Consider the following 16,232-nt stretch of genomic DNA (forward strand, 5'->3'; position numbering starts at 1 on the left):
TCACTGCCAGGAGCTCAGTCGGCGCTGGGCAGGAGGGGCAGCACTCGCTGTGCCAGGACAGCTGCGCTTCTGACCTGCTCAGCAAAGCACCCTGGTCCTGTGTGTGCTGGATGGGTGGGGTATCACAATAGCAGGCCCTTGGTAGAAAAGGATTAAATTTTTCTGTAGGATTATAAAATGTAACTGGGCTTGAAGCTAGGGTTCCCTCTGGAAAAGCAGTTCATTCTTGGTTTCATGATGTCCTGAAATTAACTGACAACAATAGAAGTTACTACCCTGTGAGGAATAAATAAAAATCCCAATTTAAGAAAGATACAAGACTTAAAACTAATTAACCAGTCTCTTCAAGAAAAATCAGTGCTTCCTTTTATTCACTCTGGGCTTTCTCTGTTCTCGTTAATTTGTGTGCCACTGCAGACCTCCTCTTTAGGACCAGAGCTGGAGTTGATCTGAATGAGCCTGCTTGGATCTGAGCTCCTGCCAGCTCTAGGGAAATACCAATTCCTGCCAAGCTTGGAATTTTTACTTCTGGTTTTCGTGAATCAATGAAACTTTCTATATTGTTTCTCTCTTAATGTACTGCAAAAGGGTTTTGCTTTGAGGGAATGATAAATTATATTGATGAGCAGAAAGATAGGAAACTGCATCTGTCACAGTGGGGATCCAGCAAGTTTTTAATGATGGGAGTTTTGTGAAGTTTATTGAATACTTGAGGAAAAAATTTAGGATGCCTAATAAGAAGTTGCTAATACACTAACTTTGGAGCAAAGAGTGAATGCAGGCTGCATTCTGCCTTCCTGAGCTTCAGGTGAGGTCTACCTGCAGACTTGAACACTGGCATTTCTTCTCAGAACAGGCTTGTCAGGGTGGCTCTTAATAGTTTTCATTTCTTATCCTAATAGTTTTCTTGACTGCACAATTAGAGAAAATAGCTCTTACAGGTCTCATTGAGGAGGGTGAGTTATATGGTAAAAGTAAAGGACACTATTTACCCTGATATTAGTATCTAGTAGTTCATATAACTAGACAAACCATTCTTCACACAAAACAGGCTAGGACCAAGCTCACTGCATTATGAACAGACACATCGGTATTTTTGTATTTTATTAAATTAAACCCACACAAAATATAACTGCACACAAGAACACACATCTGATATTCCAATGTCATATCTCACAAAGAAAAATCTCTGGCTGTAACTCGTCCCTTGTATTAGCAGAAATCCAATTTGCAAACAGTTGTTTAACCATAAAGGCTTTAACTCATCAAAGCAAGTTGAATTCCCCTTTCTAGGAATACATCATAACCACACACAGACACACACACAGAGTTCAGAGGCAAGTTCTGCAGCCCTGAAGTAGACAAAACTTTCACAGCAAACTTGCCTATGTTTGCAGAATAAGTAAATTCCTATTACTTTCATAGTTTGTCATTTACAAGCAAACTTTAATATTTTTAAATACTTAAAACAAATTTCACTTTAACAATTATTTACAAAATCTTTACTAAAGATCAACATCCTGCATAAAGGTGACCTCAAGGATATATTGTTGCTACCATGCTACAGTTTGCACTGAAGGGGTAGAAAGGCCATTACTAGTTTTGGAAGGCTTAAACCCTTTGTTGATATAGCATAAGGACATTAACCTATGGAAGGCAGAAGAGGTCATCATTTCAGTGCAATTACCATCATGACTTCTTTTAAGTACATCAAGATGATGAGTCCAAAAGACTTGGGTTTTGAATTATTGACTGTTTAGTTCTTTAAGAACTGATTTCATGGGAAGTTTTCAGGCCATCACATCTGTCTTCTACTGGTGATATGAAGAAGTTGCATAGGGACCTTCCTCATCCTCCTCCTCTCTAAAAAGAAAATGATCATAATCATCAGGTCAGGAACATACCATGTCTCAACAGTGAAGCTGTAATGAAAATGCAGGTAACCAGTTTTCCTAATGGATCAAATTAAGCAAAGCCAGCCTTGCCCAACAGGAATACTTGCAGTATAATACTGTTAATTACACATCTCTAGAGTTCCTACTATGTTTAAAGAACAGAATGCTGAACACAAGTAAAGCTGTGTAAGTTCAACAACATCAGAAAGTACTATTCTTGACACTACATTGCCAAATGAATAAGAAATACTGTAAAGGATAAAAAAGTGGAGGGCATAATGGAATTCCTGTACTATTGCTCTCAATTTCTTATTTTACAAAATAAGTTTAGTTAGAGGTTTGTTTCAACCTTTTGAATGGCAGGGGTATAGATGGACCAAATGAAGCAAGAACAGGAGCTGTAGCTGGATCTGTGTCTTGCTGCTGCAAGGGCATTCCTTGAGTGGGCTCCCTCATTGTTGCTCCTGAGCATCAATCACCATGGAGAATCATCACTTGGATTTTCTTAGGAAAAATAGTTCTCCCAAAGTGTTATTGTTAATGCAATGACTGGACAACGGTAAATAGTGTTGCTGTTAAAACATCCTCAGGAAAAATCAGTCTGCCTGCTATTTACTTGATTGCCTTTAAAAAAAAAGTGGTTATGTAAGGCTATTGCAGTGCAGCATCCAGTACTAATTCAAGCATGCCACGTTCTCCAAAGATCACTGTTTTGTACTACTGTAGCTCCAAAATTTTGTTCCTGAGAGTGTTTTGGTGAGAACAGAAAGACTTTAAAATTGCTACACTGTGAGCTTCTAAGGATTACTTTTAATATTGTATCTGCCTTCATACAAAGGTACAGTTATTCCAATAGTCTAATAATGATATGAGGTAAAAATTAAATATTTCAATATCAAAACCCTAATTGTGTTTTCCCTAATAACTTTTAAACATGATTATTTATCTACAACTGAAATTTCATACAGCCCCCCAAAACAGAATCAGAGAGAAGAACTCTACAAACTAACCAAGCAGCTGAGTAATTTGCACTCATTTTCCCAGCAAAAGTATTATCTTAAGCCTAAGGCATAATATTTCTTTTGCCTTGAAGCAATCTTTTCAAAAAGAGAAACCTCGAAAAACCCAAGTTTTGGATGAAACTGGTAGTTATTGCAGGGATGTGTGGTTACAGTGGTACTGTGAACAGATTTTTAGCCATTCTTACAAATACATCTGTTTACATTAGTGATGCTGCAGAACCAGTATCAAGGATGATCTTAAGATACAGATGACATGTGTACAACATTTAAGTAGCATCCTTCCTTACATAATCAATGCTGCATACAAAACTTCCAGGAAATACTATCATTTGTAGATACTTTCCATGACACCTGGCATGACAGTAAGGTAAGGAAGCAAACAATTCATGTTTAGTTGAATAAGCACTAAAAACACTTCAGACCTGTAAGTTCTCCCAAGACAACACATCTTAAAATGTTTTTCAGAACTGAAACCTACCCACATACCAGACTTGTAAGACTGGACTGCAGGACTGTAAAATTCAACCATAACTACTTGGCTGAAGCTAAATATTTCAAAAAGTGTATTCTGAAGCTCTGCTATATGCTCTTCTGGGGCACTGTGTTTCTAGCCACATATGCCTGGAACTTAGTTACAAGTAGCAGTCTCCTGTTAGTTTGTGTGAGGGTGAAGAAGAACTACTACATTTTCAGAGCTCAGACTGTCCAGTGGGGGAGAATTTATTTTCTATGCTCCACACTGGAAATGACTTTGTACTGCTTAGCTTTGTTACCTTTCTCCTTTCAGGAGAATAAAATGTGGCAGTGTTACAGCAAATTACCTTCCTTCCAATCAAAGGCTAATAGAATCAGCCTTTCAATCATTCTTCTTGAAAGCCTTAATGTAGGAATAATATACATAATGACATGGCAACAGCCAAACACTGAACTGAAATGAGCTGCAGTTGATTATGGGTGAATATAGACAACTGAAGAACTGAAATACTGATGTTATATTAGCAGGTCTTCAGACATCCAAGTAACAAAAGCATTGTCTAGGCTCTTTGTCCCCACTTCCCTTGTGCAATGTGCACTATGGGCTCTTAGATGTCAGCAGAGGGCAGAAGGCACTGGGGTTACAGCTAGTTTTGAGGGGCTTCTGTGCATGGCAGGGACATAAAAACTATATAGTAGGTTGTTATGCTTGAACTGAGGCAAAGCAGTGACTGGCTGTAAGGTGCAAAATACATTTCTGACCATGGCTTGGAACTGCTGCTGCAGCTGCCAGCAAGGGTGGGCAAGAACACCTTCTGCCCTTCTGTCCCAGGCTGCAGGACTAGCCCATGAGAGGTCTGCAACACTACTCCAAACCACAGTAGTGGCCAGGGAATATTACTAATGTAGATCTTAGAACCATGCATAGCAAGTACAACTCTGTTCTGATGGCTTAAGAACAAGCTGAGCTTTATATAAAATAAAATCTTATGTGGCCCACAGGCACCAACATGGCAGAGTGTATCTGCTTCATGACCAAACAATTTTCTTTACTTGTAAGACGCCTAAAATAGCAGAGTGGTAAGTCACTGCAACATTCTCCTTCAGGGAATGGAAAAGGAACAGCACAGCATTAAAACACTGCAGTGCTGTCCCCTCCCATTTGCTGTCTCCACTTTGCCCAGTAGGATACAGGGGCTGAAAGAAATCTCCCCCAAGCTGTGGCATGTATCAGGCACAATCAACCACTTCTGTAAGGGCAAGCACACCTGAGTGTGAACAAATAAACTCAAATGCTTGGATGCTTCTAGAACGCACAATTAAACAAGGCAGCAATCTGAGCTGTGAGTTAACAGGCTTCAACACCCTACTCTTTCCTCTGTTCAGGTCAAGGCAACTGAGCAGGTGACAGTATATGGTTCTGTTCCTCTGCTGACACCAGTTATATCAGCTCATATAACCAACAGTGATTAGAGTGGCTCTACTCAGTTACAAAGTTTTCAAAATGAGCCACTAAAAGGCAAATGCAGAAAGATGTGACCTGTCCCACAAGCATAGCATATGGCCTCAGTGTTCTGGTCTACCACAGTACCACTCTAAAATCTTAAGGACTTGCATAAGACATCTGGTGTTCAACTACCTGAGACAAAAAGCATAACTAAACTTATTTTCAGTTTTGACACCCTGAAGTATGCATAACAGCATTTGGGGCTGTTAGGAAGATGAAGCACCACCATATCTTCTATTATGTTGCTTTTATTTCACATGTGGATAAAACTGAGTATTCTTCCCTAATATGCAAATACATGAGTTAGCAACATATGCTACAAACAACTATATTAATCCTTTCACCTTTCTTTTGGCCTATTATAAAAACACTGCTCAAAGCAAAAAGGTTTTATTGCTTGAACTGCATCTTGCATATGCATGATTAGTGATTCATTAGCTAATGATTTCTTATTCAATGAAACTCTAGTAAAAGTAGTATTGCATGTAGATCTATCCATGTGCTTACATAAACTGTAACAGTGAATGGCAGCTGGCACAAACTCAGTGGATCACATTCTATAACCTTTAATGCTTATCTACGTGCACAGCTATTACAGTTTAGTATGTAGTCTAAATCTGCAACTATGTGCTCCTCAACATTTCTACCGAAAAACAAGAGGTTTTAGCTGGAAAGTAGCTGACTTTAGAGGTTAATATACTTTATTCCTTTGAAAACACTTAAAGGAGTGACTTCAAGAGTTGTAATTAAACAATGTAATTCACCTTAAGCTGCTTTTGTAGCACAAGGCAGTTTCTGACTATAAAACAGCCTTGTGTGGTTTAATCTGAGTCAGTGCATGCATGCACATGCATTCTTGGCAATTTAAGGGCGATCAAAGTAAAGAGCAATTAAACAGACGTTGTGGTTCTCACAATCAGTCAGATCAGGCTCACTGTAGGGTGAGAAATTGTGGCTCTTTAAGTTCTCAAACGGATAGTCTGCTTCTGCTTGCAGTTGCCTTAGTTTCATATCACTTTTGGTGGCAGCAGATTAACTTCAGGTGCTCCTTTGTTACTCTCAGACACTGAAACACGGCAGTGTTGGCACACGTCACATTCTAAGCAGGCTTTGACAAGGCAACCCTAATACAGAAGGCCAGAGCAGCTGGAAACAGCACTTTAACTTCATAAATGGCTTTCACTCTAATAGAAAACTTGCATATTCATATGGTTGTTTTACTATCCTGGCTCTCCATTTTTCAAAGGCTTCCTGCTCCAAGCAAGGGACAAGAAAGGTCTCGGCAGGAAGGAGAACAGGTGCCTCCTGGGACGTGGCTGGGACACAGTAAGGAATGCTGCCACCTTCCAGTCTGGGTCCAGAAACACCACTGATGGTACAGAGCTGAAAAGTATCTCCGAGGCTTTTGGCAATGGTCTCTCTCTACTCCTGCTGCCTGCAAGGAATAAATGTTCACTTTGGTCCTCTGCCCCTTCCTGTCTGACTGTAAAGGGGTCTGTCCTTTCCAACTGTGTTGGAGAGGACAAGGCAGGGATGGCTTTTGTGGGCCATGACTGAAAGCCAGATGTGCTGGGGTAGAAGGGAACATTGTGAAGACTTCGTCAGATGCACAGGAAGCTATTTCTCTTCAGAAGCTTTGGGTAACATCCTGCTCAGCATGGAGCCTGTAGCTCTGTATCTCATGTGTCCTGTAGCATCCTGACCAACAAAAATTGTGCTCTGTGCATAACTAACAAAATTCTCTGCTAAATCTGAACAGGAGGTAGAAAAGTAGCTCATTCTCCTGTATACATTATTTCTTAGGAGGAAATGTGGTACCAGGCCCCCATTTCCCAAGCTGTACTTAAGCAGTACAGGAAATGGATATTAGTAGGAGCACTGCACTATTTGTGTGATGTTGCTTTCACTGTATTGGCTCTGCTCACAGGGCAGCAAGGTCTGAGTGAATTTCCTTCTGTAAATTAGCATGTTATTGTGTTGAAGTGATGTTAAAATAATTGCCTTTCTGTGGCAGGGACTGTGGTTTCCTGTCACACAGTTTAACTGCTGGGTCAACACCTCTAGTCTGTGTTAGGTACATACATCTAATGATCTGAAAGTCAGCAGCAGCACATTTTGATAGATGCTCTACGTGGCTTCATATGTAACAATGGAAGTGGATGAGTTTGAACAGAGAAGGTTCTGACCTCCAACAACAATTTTTCCTGAAAGGTTACTTTCTGCTTAGTGTGAAAAGTATGTTGCTTGCAATATCAGTGCTCTGCAGTCACACCTTTTATTGTCATGGGAAAGGCCACCTCAGCATCCCCCACTGAGGTGATTTCTGAGGAGAATAAACAGGCAGGGAGCCAGCCCAAGAGGTTGCTTGTGACCAGGCTGAGGAAGCTTGTCCCAGGGACATGGAGAACAAACACTACTGAAGTCCACTCTTGCTCTTAGTCCTTCTGTGCTCTCCATGGGATACCTACATATGTGAGGGGATAACCACTGTGGCAGACAGGACAGAAAATACTACTTTTTCTATGAGTGAATGTAGAAGAAATATTGAAGAAAAGATGACATCTGCACAGGTGGATCCACAAAGGGAGAGACTGCACAGGGAAAGGTGATAGGATAGCTTAACTGAAACGGCATTATGGAGCATATTTACACAATAATGAGGCAATTTGGGACAGAAGAAAAATGAAATCATGCCTTGCTGTACACATTCAGCTTCCACATAGGCCTACTGAAAACTATGGTTTTGCTTAAGTAGTTGCCCTCTTAGACAGCAAGGCATCTTGGAGAACGCTGCCCTTCCAGCTTTTATGAAATATTATTGCTATTCTCTAACCATGTATTGTGAGGCAGCCTTTTTAACTGTCATATCAAGGCACCTGCTAATGCTGTGCTTTCAATGTATCTGGTGCGTGATAATAGCAGAGAGTTGTTGTTGACAAACTAAAGCTGCAGATGCTGTCTGAGAGGCCCCACACAGAGGGTCCAGCCCAGTCTAAAATGCCTTCAGGGTGAGATTAACATGCTTAATACCAAAAGAGGCATTTACCTGACATTGTCATCTTTTAGTTTTCTGGCTGCTTGTTTGGATAACTTAATCTGCAAGTCCAATCTCTGTAGGAAATCTTTGGCAGATAATTCTTCTGGTGCAGTGGGCTGACTGTCAGGCTCTTGAGGACTGGGAGAAGAACTACTTTCTTCCTGAACTGTTACTAGTCCTTCATCACAAGAAGGGGAGCTGTCAACAGTTTCATTCTCAGGAGACTCCAGTGAACTAAGTCCATTGAACAGTAATGGTTTCTCTGATACAACAGGAATATTCAGGGTTTTCCTCAGAAATATACAGTCATTAGTGAACAGTTTATTTGCCCTCTTTATTTGTTCCATCTGAAAAAGATAGGAAAAATGTAAGTTATTAGGTTTTGGCAAAGTATAAAGTACTAACTTTCTGAAGTAGTACAATACCCTTTAGTTATAATAAATCTATACTTTCTTTGCAGCAGCAATGACTTCAGGAAAGAGTCTGTTTGCATTCAAAGTGATTTCAGAGTGCATGCTCTGTTTTAGCCTTGCTAACATCCTAGCTTCTTTCATGTAGACTTGACTCCAAAATAGTGCTTTTTCTAAAGTCTTGCACTACCTGAAGATGCTTTTCTTGAACAGTCTTCTAGTCTCTATACAGGCTCACATGAACAACCTGCCAAAGAATAAAAATTCTGTTGCAAAAGTACTGCTGATTTGGATTTATATTACAGTAAGGCTCAGAACTGCTAGCAGCTGCTGCAGGTGAACCCTCTGGTAAAACCATGCAGAACCCAAATAAGGGGCAATGAAGTTACCCTGAGGATTCTAGGACATGTTAGTTACGAACAGTGACCAACACAAGTCCTGGAAGAGCAGTAAATGCCTCATCCTGGGTATTCCCCCCAGCTGATGTAACACATTCAGACTTCAGATGAAGTCCTGATTTTCAGTGAGGAGTCAGGCAGTGAAAAGAATGGGGGACTCTTGAACACTGTCATGCAGCTGCACAGACCAGTGGCTGCATTTGTTCAGTAAATTGAATCTGCAGCACCTTCAACAGCAGCCTCACGTGTGTGATAATGTGCCTGGTAACAGCCACCACATGCCTGCTACATACTTTTTATGCTACTTTTACCCAAGATTGCCTGTACTAATGAGTGGGTTGTGACAGAAGCAACCTTCTTTCTCAGCATGCTAATGCATAAAACCCCCTTGTTCTATAGTTAATCTGAGAAGCTATTATAAATTCCATTGATTTACAGGCGAAGGAAAGCTCCCAGTAAATGTTTATACTGTGTCCTTACTAAAAATGTTTAAGTTCTAACTCATCAAAATTTCTCTTCTAAGTCAACAAACTAACTTCCTGTTTCTCAACTGCAAGCTTTTAAAAAGCACAGAAATCTGAATCCATGATTATGTGACTTTATGCTTTAGTCATAACCTGAATTCATGATTTCATTAGTGAAAGTTCTAAGCAGAAAAAAAAAAAATTACCATTCTGGTCCCCTGGTGACTGTAATAAGCAGAAAATCCCCAGTCACTACAGTACTGGAATGATAAATGCCCTCTAAATAAAACTTGCTTGAAAATAAGTATAAAGAGAACAGAAAAAAACTGAAAAAAACCTTGTGCTTTCATTAGAACTGTTAATTATTTTTACTGAACTACATGGAGCTAAAGTGAATAAGAATAAAGACTGTAAGGAGTCTTGCTGCTAGCATAATCACTCAGAGCTGAGTGTTCCAAGTACTAGCCACTTGCTGCTTCAAAGTCTGAGTATCTAGAGTTCAGTGCTCAGATGATGAGAAAATTGCTCCATCATCTTATCCTTGTCAGTCTCTCAAACTTTGGCACTACTTGGAGTCCTTCCCAACTGCAAAAGAAAAGACCACTTGCAGAACTCAAATCAGCTACTCTATGCACTGTACACCTGTACTGTGCACTAAAAGTATCTGCTGCAGTGCTGTTATAGGACTGGTGTCCTGCATGGATGCATTTGCTTGGGTCCTGGAAACCTGATGAAATCTTTCTCCCTAAAAGTAAATAGGATTCTCTCTAGGAAGGACAGGTGTATGGGAAGGTATTGAAAACAGTGCAGTAAAGCTCAGCAGGAAGCAATTTCTACCCGTTACATATAAAAAAAAAATGTATTCTCTGGTTAAAGATAACCCCAACCTGTTGATGCAGATGGCTAAAATGATGAAATGCTTAGATTTAATAATCCCTTTCAAAAACTGAATAGCTAACATCTGGTGACTCATAGTAAGCTACTACAAGTAAGAGGAGCTCTCTACTCTACCAGCTGTTGAAGTTTGGAAGCTGTTTTCAGTTAGGCTCATACAGTAGAGGGTAAAAGTTCTCTCCCAAGCTGAGCACCATCTGAAGGGCAAAAAGGAAGTTTCACCTGATTTAGTCATGAGACCTTATAATGGCCCTAGTGTAAATGGCAACTGTTAGGATTTCTAAAAGCTGTCTGTCTGGATGGGAGTCAAAAATGTTTAAAATACTAGCTGGAGCTATTCTCTAATACAATACAGAAGCTGAAAACTGAGATATTTACTGCAGGGGAGTTGGAAGGTGATGCTTTGATAGCTGATAAATAATGCACTGGTACTGCTATTCTCTCTCCTACTTCACTGTAATTCTACCTCTGGTTATTTCTTACTAAAGTACCACCTCATGGCATTTGGAAGACTGTGTACCTCTGAACTGAGTAACAGTGAAATGGAAAGTACTTGGTTCTAAAAAGAACATCCCTCAGCCTTGAGCAGGTTAATTCATATGTGCAATATATAACTCCTAAAGTCAGTATGACACTCATAGGCGTATGGAGAACAGAATTTAACAAGAGCTTTCTTTTTTTAGTGCTAGGAAGACTGAACTTGGGTCTGTTAGCTACAGATCTATCACAGTGAAAGAGCAAAAGCTGTAGCACGTGCTTAATATTTTAACTGAACCTGCACTAATGCATAAACTGGTGCTGAACTAAGTAATTAAAACTGCTTCTACTGACAATGAAACATAGTCCTCTTTCTTCTCCCCTCAAAAGAGATACAGCACTTGCACTGAACCATAAATATGATACTAAACATGAATTCCCAGTGTTAATTTACCCAGAAGGAAGATATAAAGAAGCCAAGTTGTAAAGATTAATAGCCAGTATCTGGGGGATGGGGTGAAGAGCAGAGCATGAGGCCAAACAAAGCACACTGATCTCTCTCCCTCAACATGACATTTTCATCTGTCCTGCACTGTCTCTGCCAAGTCATGCCAAAGCAGGCACTGGACAGGATGTCTCTTGCTACAAAGTAACTCCCAGAGAGGAAAACCACAGGGGAAACTTCTAAAAACAGTGATACTGGAGGCAAGGGCAGCCAAAGATAATTCTGATGTTTTCATTACAGCAACTCCCACTCCTAGCCAAGGATACATGATGCAGGAAGCAAATGGAACGACTCTTTAGGGGAAGTGAGTCCTTGTCATTGTGTGAAACCACGATGTTCTTCATTTTGCTAAAAGCAAACATGTTTGCATACATTCCTAGCCTGGGTTGAAACCCATTAAAACAGAAACACAATGGCTAATTTCACCAAACTTGGCACTGCTCTTAGGGACATTTCATATCAGATTAACCTTTCTCAACTGAAGTCTATAATGATGCAGCTCTGGTTTCTTAAGCACAATACTTACCAACACTAAATTGAGTAATCAATGACATGCTGGGGAAAAAACCCTAACATTTATACTTCAAATGCATCATCAACACAGCAAAAGCTTATTAAACCCATACTATAAACAAAGTTTATGGTTCATAACTTAAAGTTATTTGTACAGGTTTGATCCACAACTTCACTTTAGCTGAAAGGGGGTTTTAAATTGTTTAGAAATTACTTTTTCTCTGGAAAACTACTCTTTTAGTAATCTGTTTATATTTTTCACTTCTGAATGAGGAATAACATGGCTAAATCATTTAGGCCACAGACTTTATCCATAATGGAAAGTGCTGCCAAAAACAAAAAAGAAATCAAACATCCAATGTGCTGCTTTGCCTTCTTAGTGAGCAAAACTTCATTTTAATGTGGACCAGTGTAAACCCAAAGTGTCATTAGCCCCATTGCCAAAAAGAATTGGTCAAAAGTGGCGTAATCTTTCAAAAGGGAAGAGAAATAGCCTTTTAACCCGTTCCACAACAAAGGCTGAATGCTATTAAGGTGATAGAAGGCTTTAGTAGATCTTGCAGACCAAGAGAAGGAAAAGAAACCGTTCCAGTCAGAGCCTATTAGTTTGGGACTGTATTGTATCTCTTCTAGAAAGAGCCAACTGGAAGGTGCTGGTTGCAGCTGATGTGTGACACTGACTGTGTACCAGTGCCATGCTCATCAGCTGCTTGGCCCCAAGCAATTCTGCATATTGGGACTACTGAAGATGCATATCAGTATAAGGGCCCCAAAAAAGCAGAGATGAAGGCAGGGTAGGTGAACTCTGCTCTGTCAGGAATGGTAGTGCTGGTAGACCCTACTGGACTCTGCATGTCCTCAGCTGCCATAAGCCTTTCAGCATTTTTCTCAGAATTAAACTTTCTTTCTCCATAGAAAGTAAGCAGAAAAGCAACACTTTCAAACCAGTGGCACTTGTGCCTCACCTCTGGGCTGGGAGGCAGATCACAAGGGAAGAATGTTTAGCCCTGAAGCTACCAGAAGAAATTCTTTCCCCTTGTCACAGCCTATGCGTCAAGCTCAAAATAATGATTCTCTTCAAGATAAATTTAATTTCTTTTTTAATCTGAAGTGAGTGTAGTAATGAATAGTTGCGTGGGTATAGGTTTCCTGGTGGAAGCAAGTGTGTCTCCTTTCCCAGGGACCTCTGTCCCACCCCGGGATCCCGGTGTTTGTCAGTCTGGAGCCGTGTCCTGGCCGGGCAGTGCGAACTTCAGCCCTTCGCCGGGTGCTGACCCCTCTGAGCAGGCCATGAACTCAAATGTCATCATTTCAAATACCGAAACTAAAGCCAGTGTCGTACCAGGGGGAGAACACCATTTTCTGCCCGCTGTGGGTGTGAAATGCTCTAAGGGACAAGTTGCTGTCCTCTCCCGGCTCGAGGTCCCACCACTGCTGCGGAGCCGGGCTGCGAGGGTGCTGAGGCGCGGGCTGCCCAGGGATGCTCAGCTTCCAGGGATGCTCTGCACTCCCCATCCCTGGAAGCGCTCAAGGCCTGGCTGGATGGGGCTCTGAACAACCTGGCCTGGTGGAAGGCATCCCTGCCCAGGGCAGGGGGATTGGAACTGGCTGATCTTCATGCTCCCTTCCAACCCAAACCATTCCATGGCTCCAAGCGCCGCTCCGGGCCCCGCCGCCCCTGTGTCGGCGCCAGCGGCGCTCCCTCCCTTACCGTGACGCCGTACTTGAGGGCGATGCCCTGCAGCGTGTCCCCGGCGCTCAGCCGGTGCTCCACGTATCGCTCTGCCAGCGGGGCCGCCACGCTGGCCGTGCTGCCGTACGAGCGGGCCTTGGTGCGGGCCAGCCGCTGCGACAGCTCGGCCTCCGACTCGGGCCCGCCCGGCGGCTCCTGGCGCAGCGCCTCGGCCATGCTCCCACCCCGCGCTCAGCGCCCGCGGCCCCGCGGCCCCTCCACCCCGGGCATCGCCCCGGCACCGCCACCGGCCCGGCCCGGCGGCACCGCAGGACACGGCCCCGGCCCGGCCCGGAGGAGGCCCCGGCGCGGCCCCGCCCGGCGGGGAGAGGCCGCATGCGCGGGGCAGCGCCCGCCCAGCGGCCGGGCCGAGAGGGAGGAGTGGGGCGAGGGCAGCGAGTGTGAGGGGCTGGCCTGGGCTGGGCGGGCTGCGTCACTCTGCAGAAACCCTCCAGAGGAAGTTACAGTTCCTTTTTGCACGTTTGTGAAGGGGCCAGCACAGAGCGCTGCGGCTGTGGAGACTCCAGCCCGCTGGAGTCTCAGTAATGCGGATTTTGTCATTGAGTCTGAGATGCGAAGAGAGAGTAAAAAGGAGTGGTTTCGGGCATAAGTGCGCAAATATGAAAGTGTAATTGTACCAGAATGGTTTGGGTTGGAAGGGGACCTTGAAAATCGCTTTGTTCCAACGCCCCTGCCGTAGGGAGGGACACCTTCAACTAGGCGGGGTTGCTCAGAGCCCCGTTCCACCTGGCCTTGAACAGCTCCAGGGATGGGGCATCCACAACTTCCCTTGGCAAACTGTTCCAGTGCCTCCCCACCCTCCACCCGCCTGTGCCTCACCCACCACTACAGTAAAGAATTTTTTCCTAATATCTGATCTAAACCTACTCTCTTTCAATTTGAACCCATTCCCCCTTGTCCTGTCACTACGTGATCTTGCCCCATCTTTCCTGTAAGGTCCCGTCAGGTATTGGAATAACATTTTATATTAAAAATAATGTAATGACAGTGTTTTAAGTGGGTATGTCCCATCAAGAAACCTGTGTAAGTTTTCTTGGAAAGCTGATCCATTATTGCTGAACTGGAGCTTTCTAAGAAAAACTCTGTGTTACGTACAGATGGTGCACATTTGTACATCCTGTACAGGCATGATATGTACCAAAATACCAAGAAGTGTCCAAAGTAACCTGCTCTAGGTGCCTGTGTTCGGGGCTATTGGACAAGATCCCCCTCAAAGGTCACTTCCAAACTCAGCCAGGCTGGGATTCTGGGAAGTGTGTGGATGGAACACCTATTGTGGTGTAAGTTTATTTTTTTTTCTGGGAAGTCCTAGAAGGATAGACCTCTCTCTTAAACCTAAGCAAAAAAGATGTGCATGTCATAACCTCAGCACTTCTCAGCACAGTATGTATTCACATAAGTGTTTCCAAAAATAAAATGCTTCAACTGACATAATATCTAATTGTGGGAATTTTAGATTATGTTCAGTGGGTGACTCATGGAGCTGTTAGGAATACAGTGCAAAAATCCAGGCCGAGCTCATAAACGTTGCTACTCTGGCCACAGGTTTCCAGGCATAAATTAGGAAAATACAAAAGCTGCCCTGCAAGATGCACGAGTTGCTGATAAGGAATGACACATCAGCACCCCATTATCACATGAGAAGCCAATGAGACAATCATGAACAGAGGAACTTTAAGCAATGCATAGACAGATCAGGGAAGTACAAGAGACTCTATAAACTGATGGCAAGAAAAGGTTCACTTTAATTTTTATGCAGTCTACAACAGATTTGGGAAGCAGGAGGCTCCCCTAGGGATGTGCAATTGAGTTTATATCAACTATAGAAGGAGATCACTCAACTGTGACGCCTCAGTGCTTTCAATTCCTTGTGAAGCAACTTGATCTGCTGAACTGGATCAGCAGTTCAGCCGTGACCCACCTAGCAAAAGAGCTGAGCTGTGGGTCAGCATTTATTAAAAATGTTACTGTGTGTACAGTGTGGAGCCATGGATCAGCTGCAGCCTTACGGCTGATTAATGGAAGCTGCAAACATCTGGATGCCTGCCTAGAGCTGGAATAACTCAGAGGAGTTACTTCAGCTAAAGTGGCTTTTAGTAAAGGGGAGCTGCAGTTCAATAAAATGGAAATGTTGTGTAACATTAGTGATACAATGAGTTGAACATGCAATATCAATTAGTTTGAAAACGTACTTGAAAGGTGCACTAATATTAGACAGTATTATTCCCTCTAATGTTATATTAAACTCTATTTATATGCCAAGTGTGTGCAATACACTTTAAATCAGCTGTCACAACTCCAAGAACAGCAGAAGCACCCCTTGCATTAGTATAAAGATACCATGGATATTTTAATGTTGAAAGATTTATTTTAGTAATAAACCTTTTCAAGGATATATGAGGGGTTTTTTCTTCTGGAGTTGCTGGACTGTCTTTTCCTTGCATCAGCAAATTGTGGGGATGCTTGTTTATTATCTCAAAATCCATATTATAGCCAGAGAGACATTCGGATCCTGGGATATTGCCAAGATACTTGATCTGATTAGCTGTCTGCCTTTTTTCTACATGAAGTGAATACCTTCTGAACCAAACATTTAGTTAGAAATTTGAGCCAGAACTTAAATTAGTTAACCCATCTTTTACCTGTATCTTTAATATGCATTCAAAATGAATTACAGAAGAAACTAGAAGTGTCTTGCTAATAACACTTCATTTTTAAGGAAGAAAATTGCATTATGTGGTGTCTAGGCTACTGAAATATCTTCATGGATTGGTCTGTGAAATAGTAGCTTCCCTGGGGTGTATTGGCCCTGAGTTGTGAGTTGTTAGCCTCCTGTCTGATCTTGGTAGAATCTGGAGCTCACTTGCTTCCCAGTGTCTCACT

General features: G+C 42.3%; 1 protein-coding gene across 2 annotated transcripts; it reads right to left on the reverse strand.

Annotated features, from left to right (window-relative positions):
• Positions 1-1,068: 1,068 nt before the first annotated feature.
• On the reverse strand, positions 1,069-13,664 carry LYSMD2 (LysM domain containing 2). 2 transcript variants are annotated; one of them, XM_027644507.1, is made up of 3 exons: positions 13,308-13,664; positions 7,945-8,282; positions 1,069-1,863 (listed from the first exon to the last, which is right to left on the reverse strand). In XM_027644507.1, exons 1-3 carry the CDS (start codon positions 13,503-13,505, stop codon positions 1,812-1,814), a joined length of 588 nt encoding a protein of 195 aa, XP_027500308.1. In that variant the 5' UTR covers positions 13,506-13,664; the 3' UTR covers positions 1,069-1,811. The 2 variants fall into 2 exon arrangements, with proteins under 2 accessions (XP_027500308.1, XP_027500309.1); XM_027644508.1 differs by lacking the exon at positions 7,945-8,282 and having other exon boundaries at positions 13,308-13,613.
• Between the last annotated feature and the right edge of the window lie 2,568 nt (positions 13,665-16,232).

This window comes from Corapipo altera, unplaced genomic scaffold (genome assembly GCF_003945725.1).
Source record: "Corapipo altera isolate COAL_440 unplaced genomic scaffold, ASM394572v1 50, whole genome shotgun sequence".
Lineage (NCBI taxonomy): Eukaryota > Metazoa > Chordata > Aves > Passeriformes > Pipridae > Corapipo > Corapipo altera.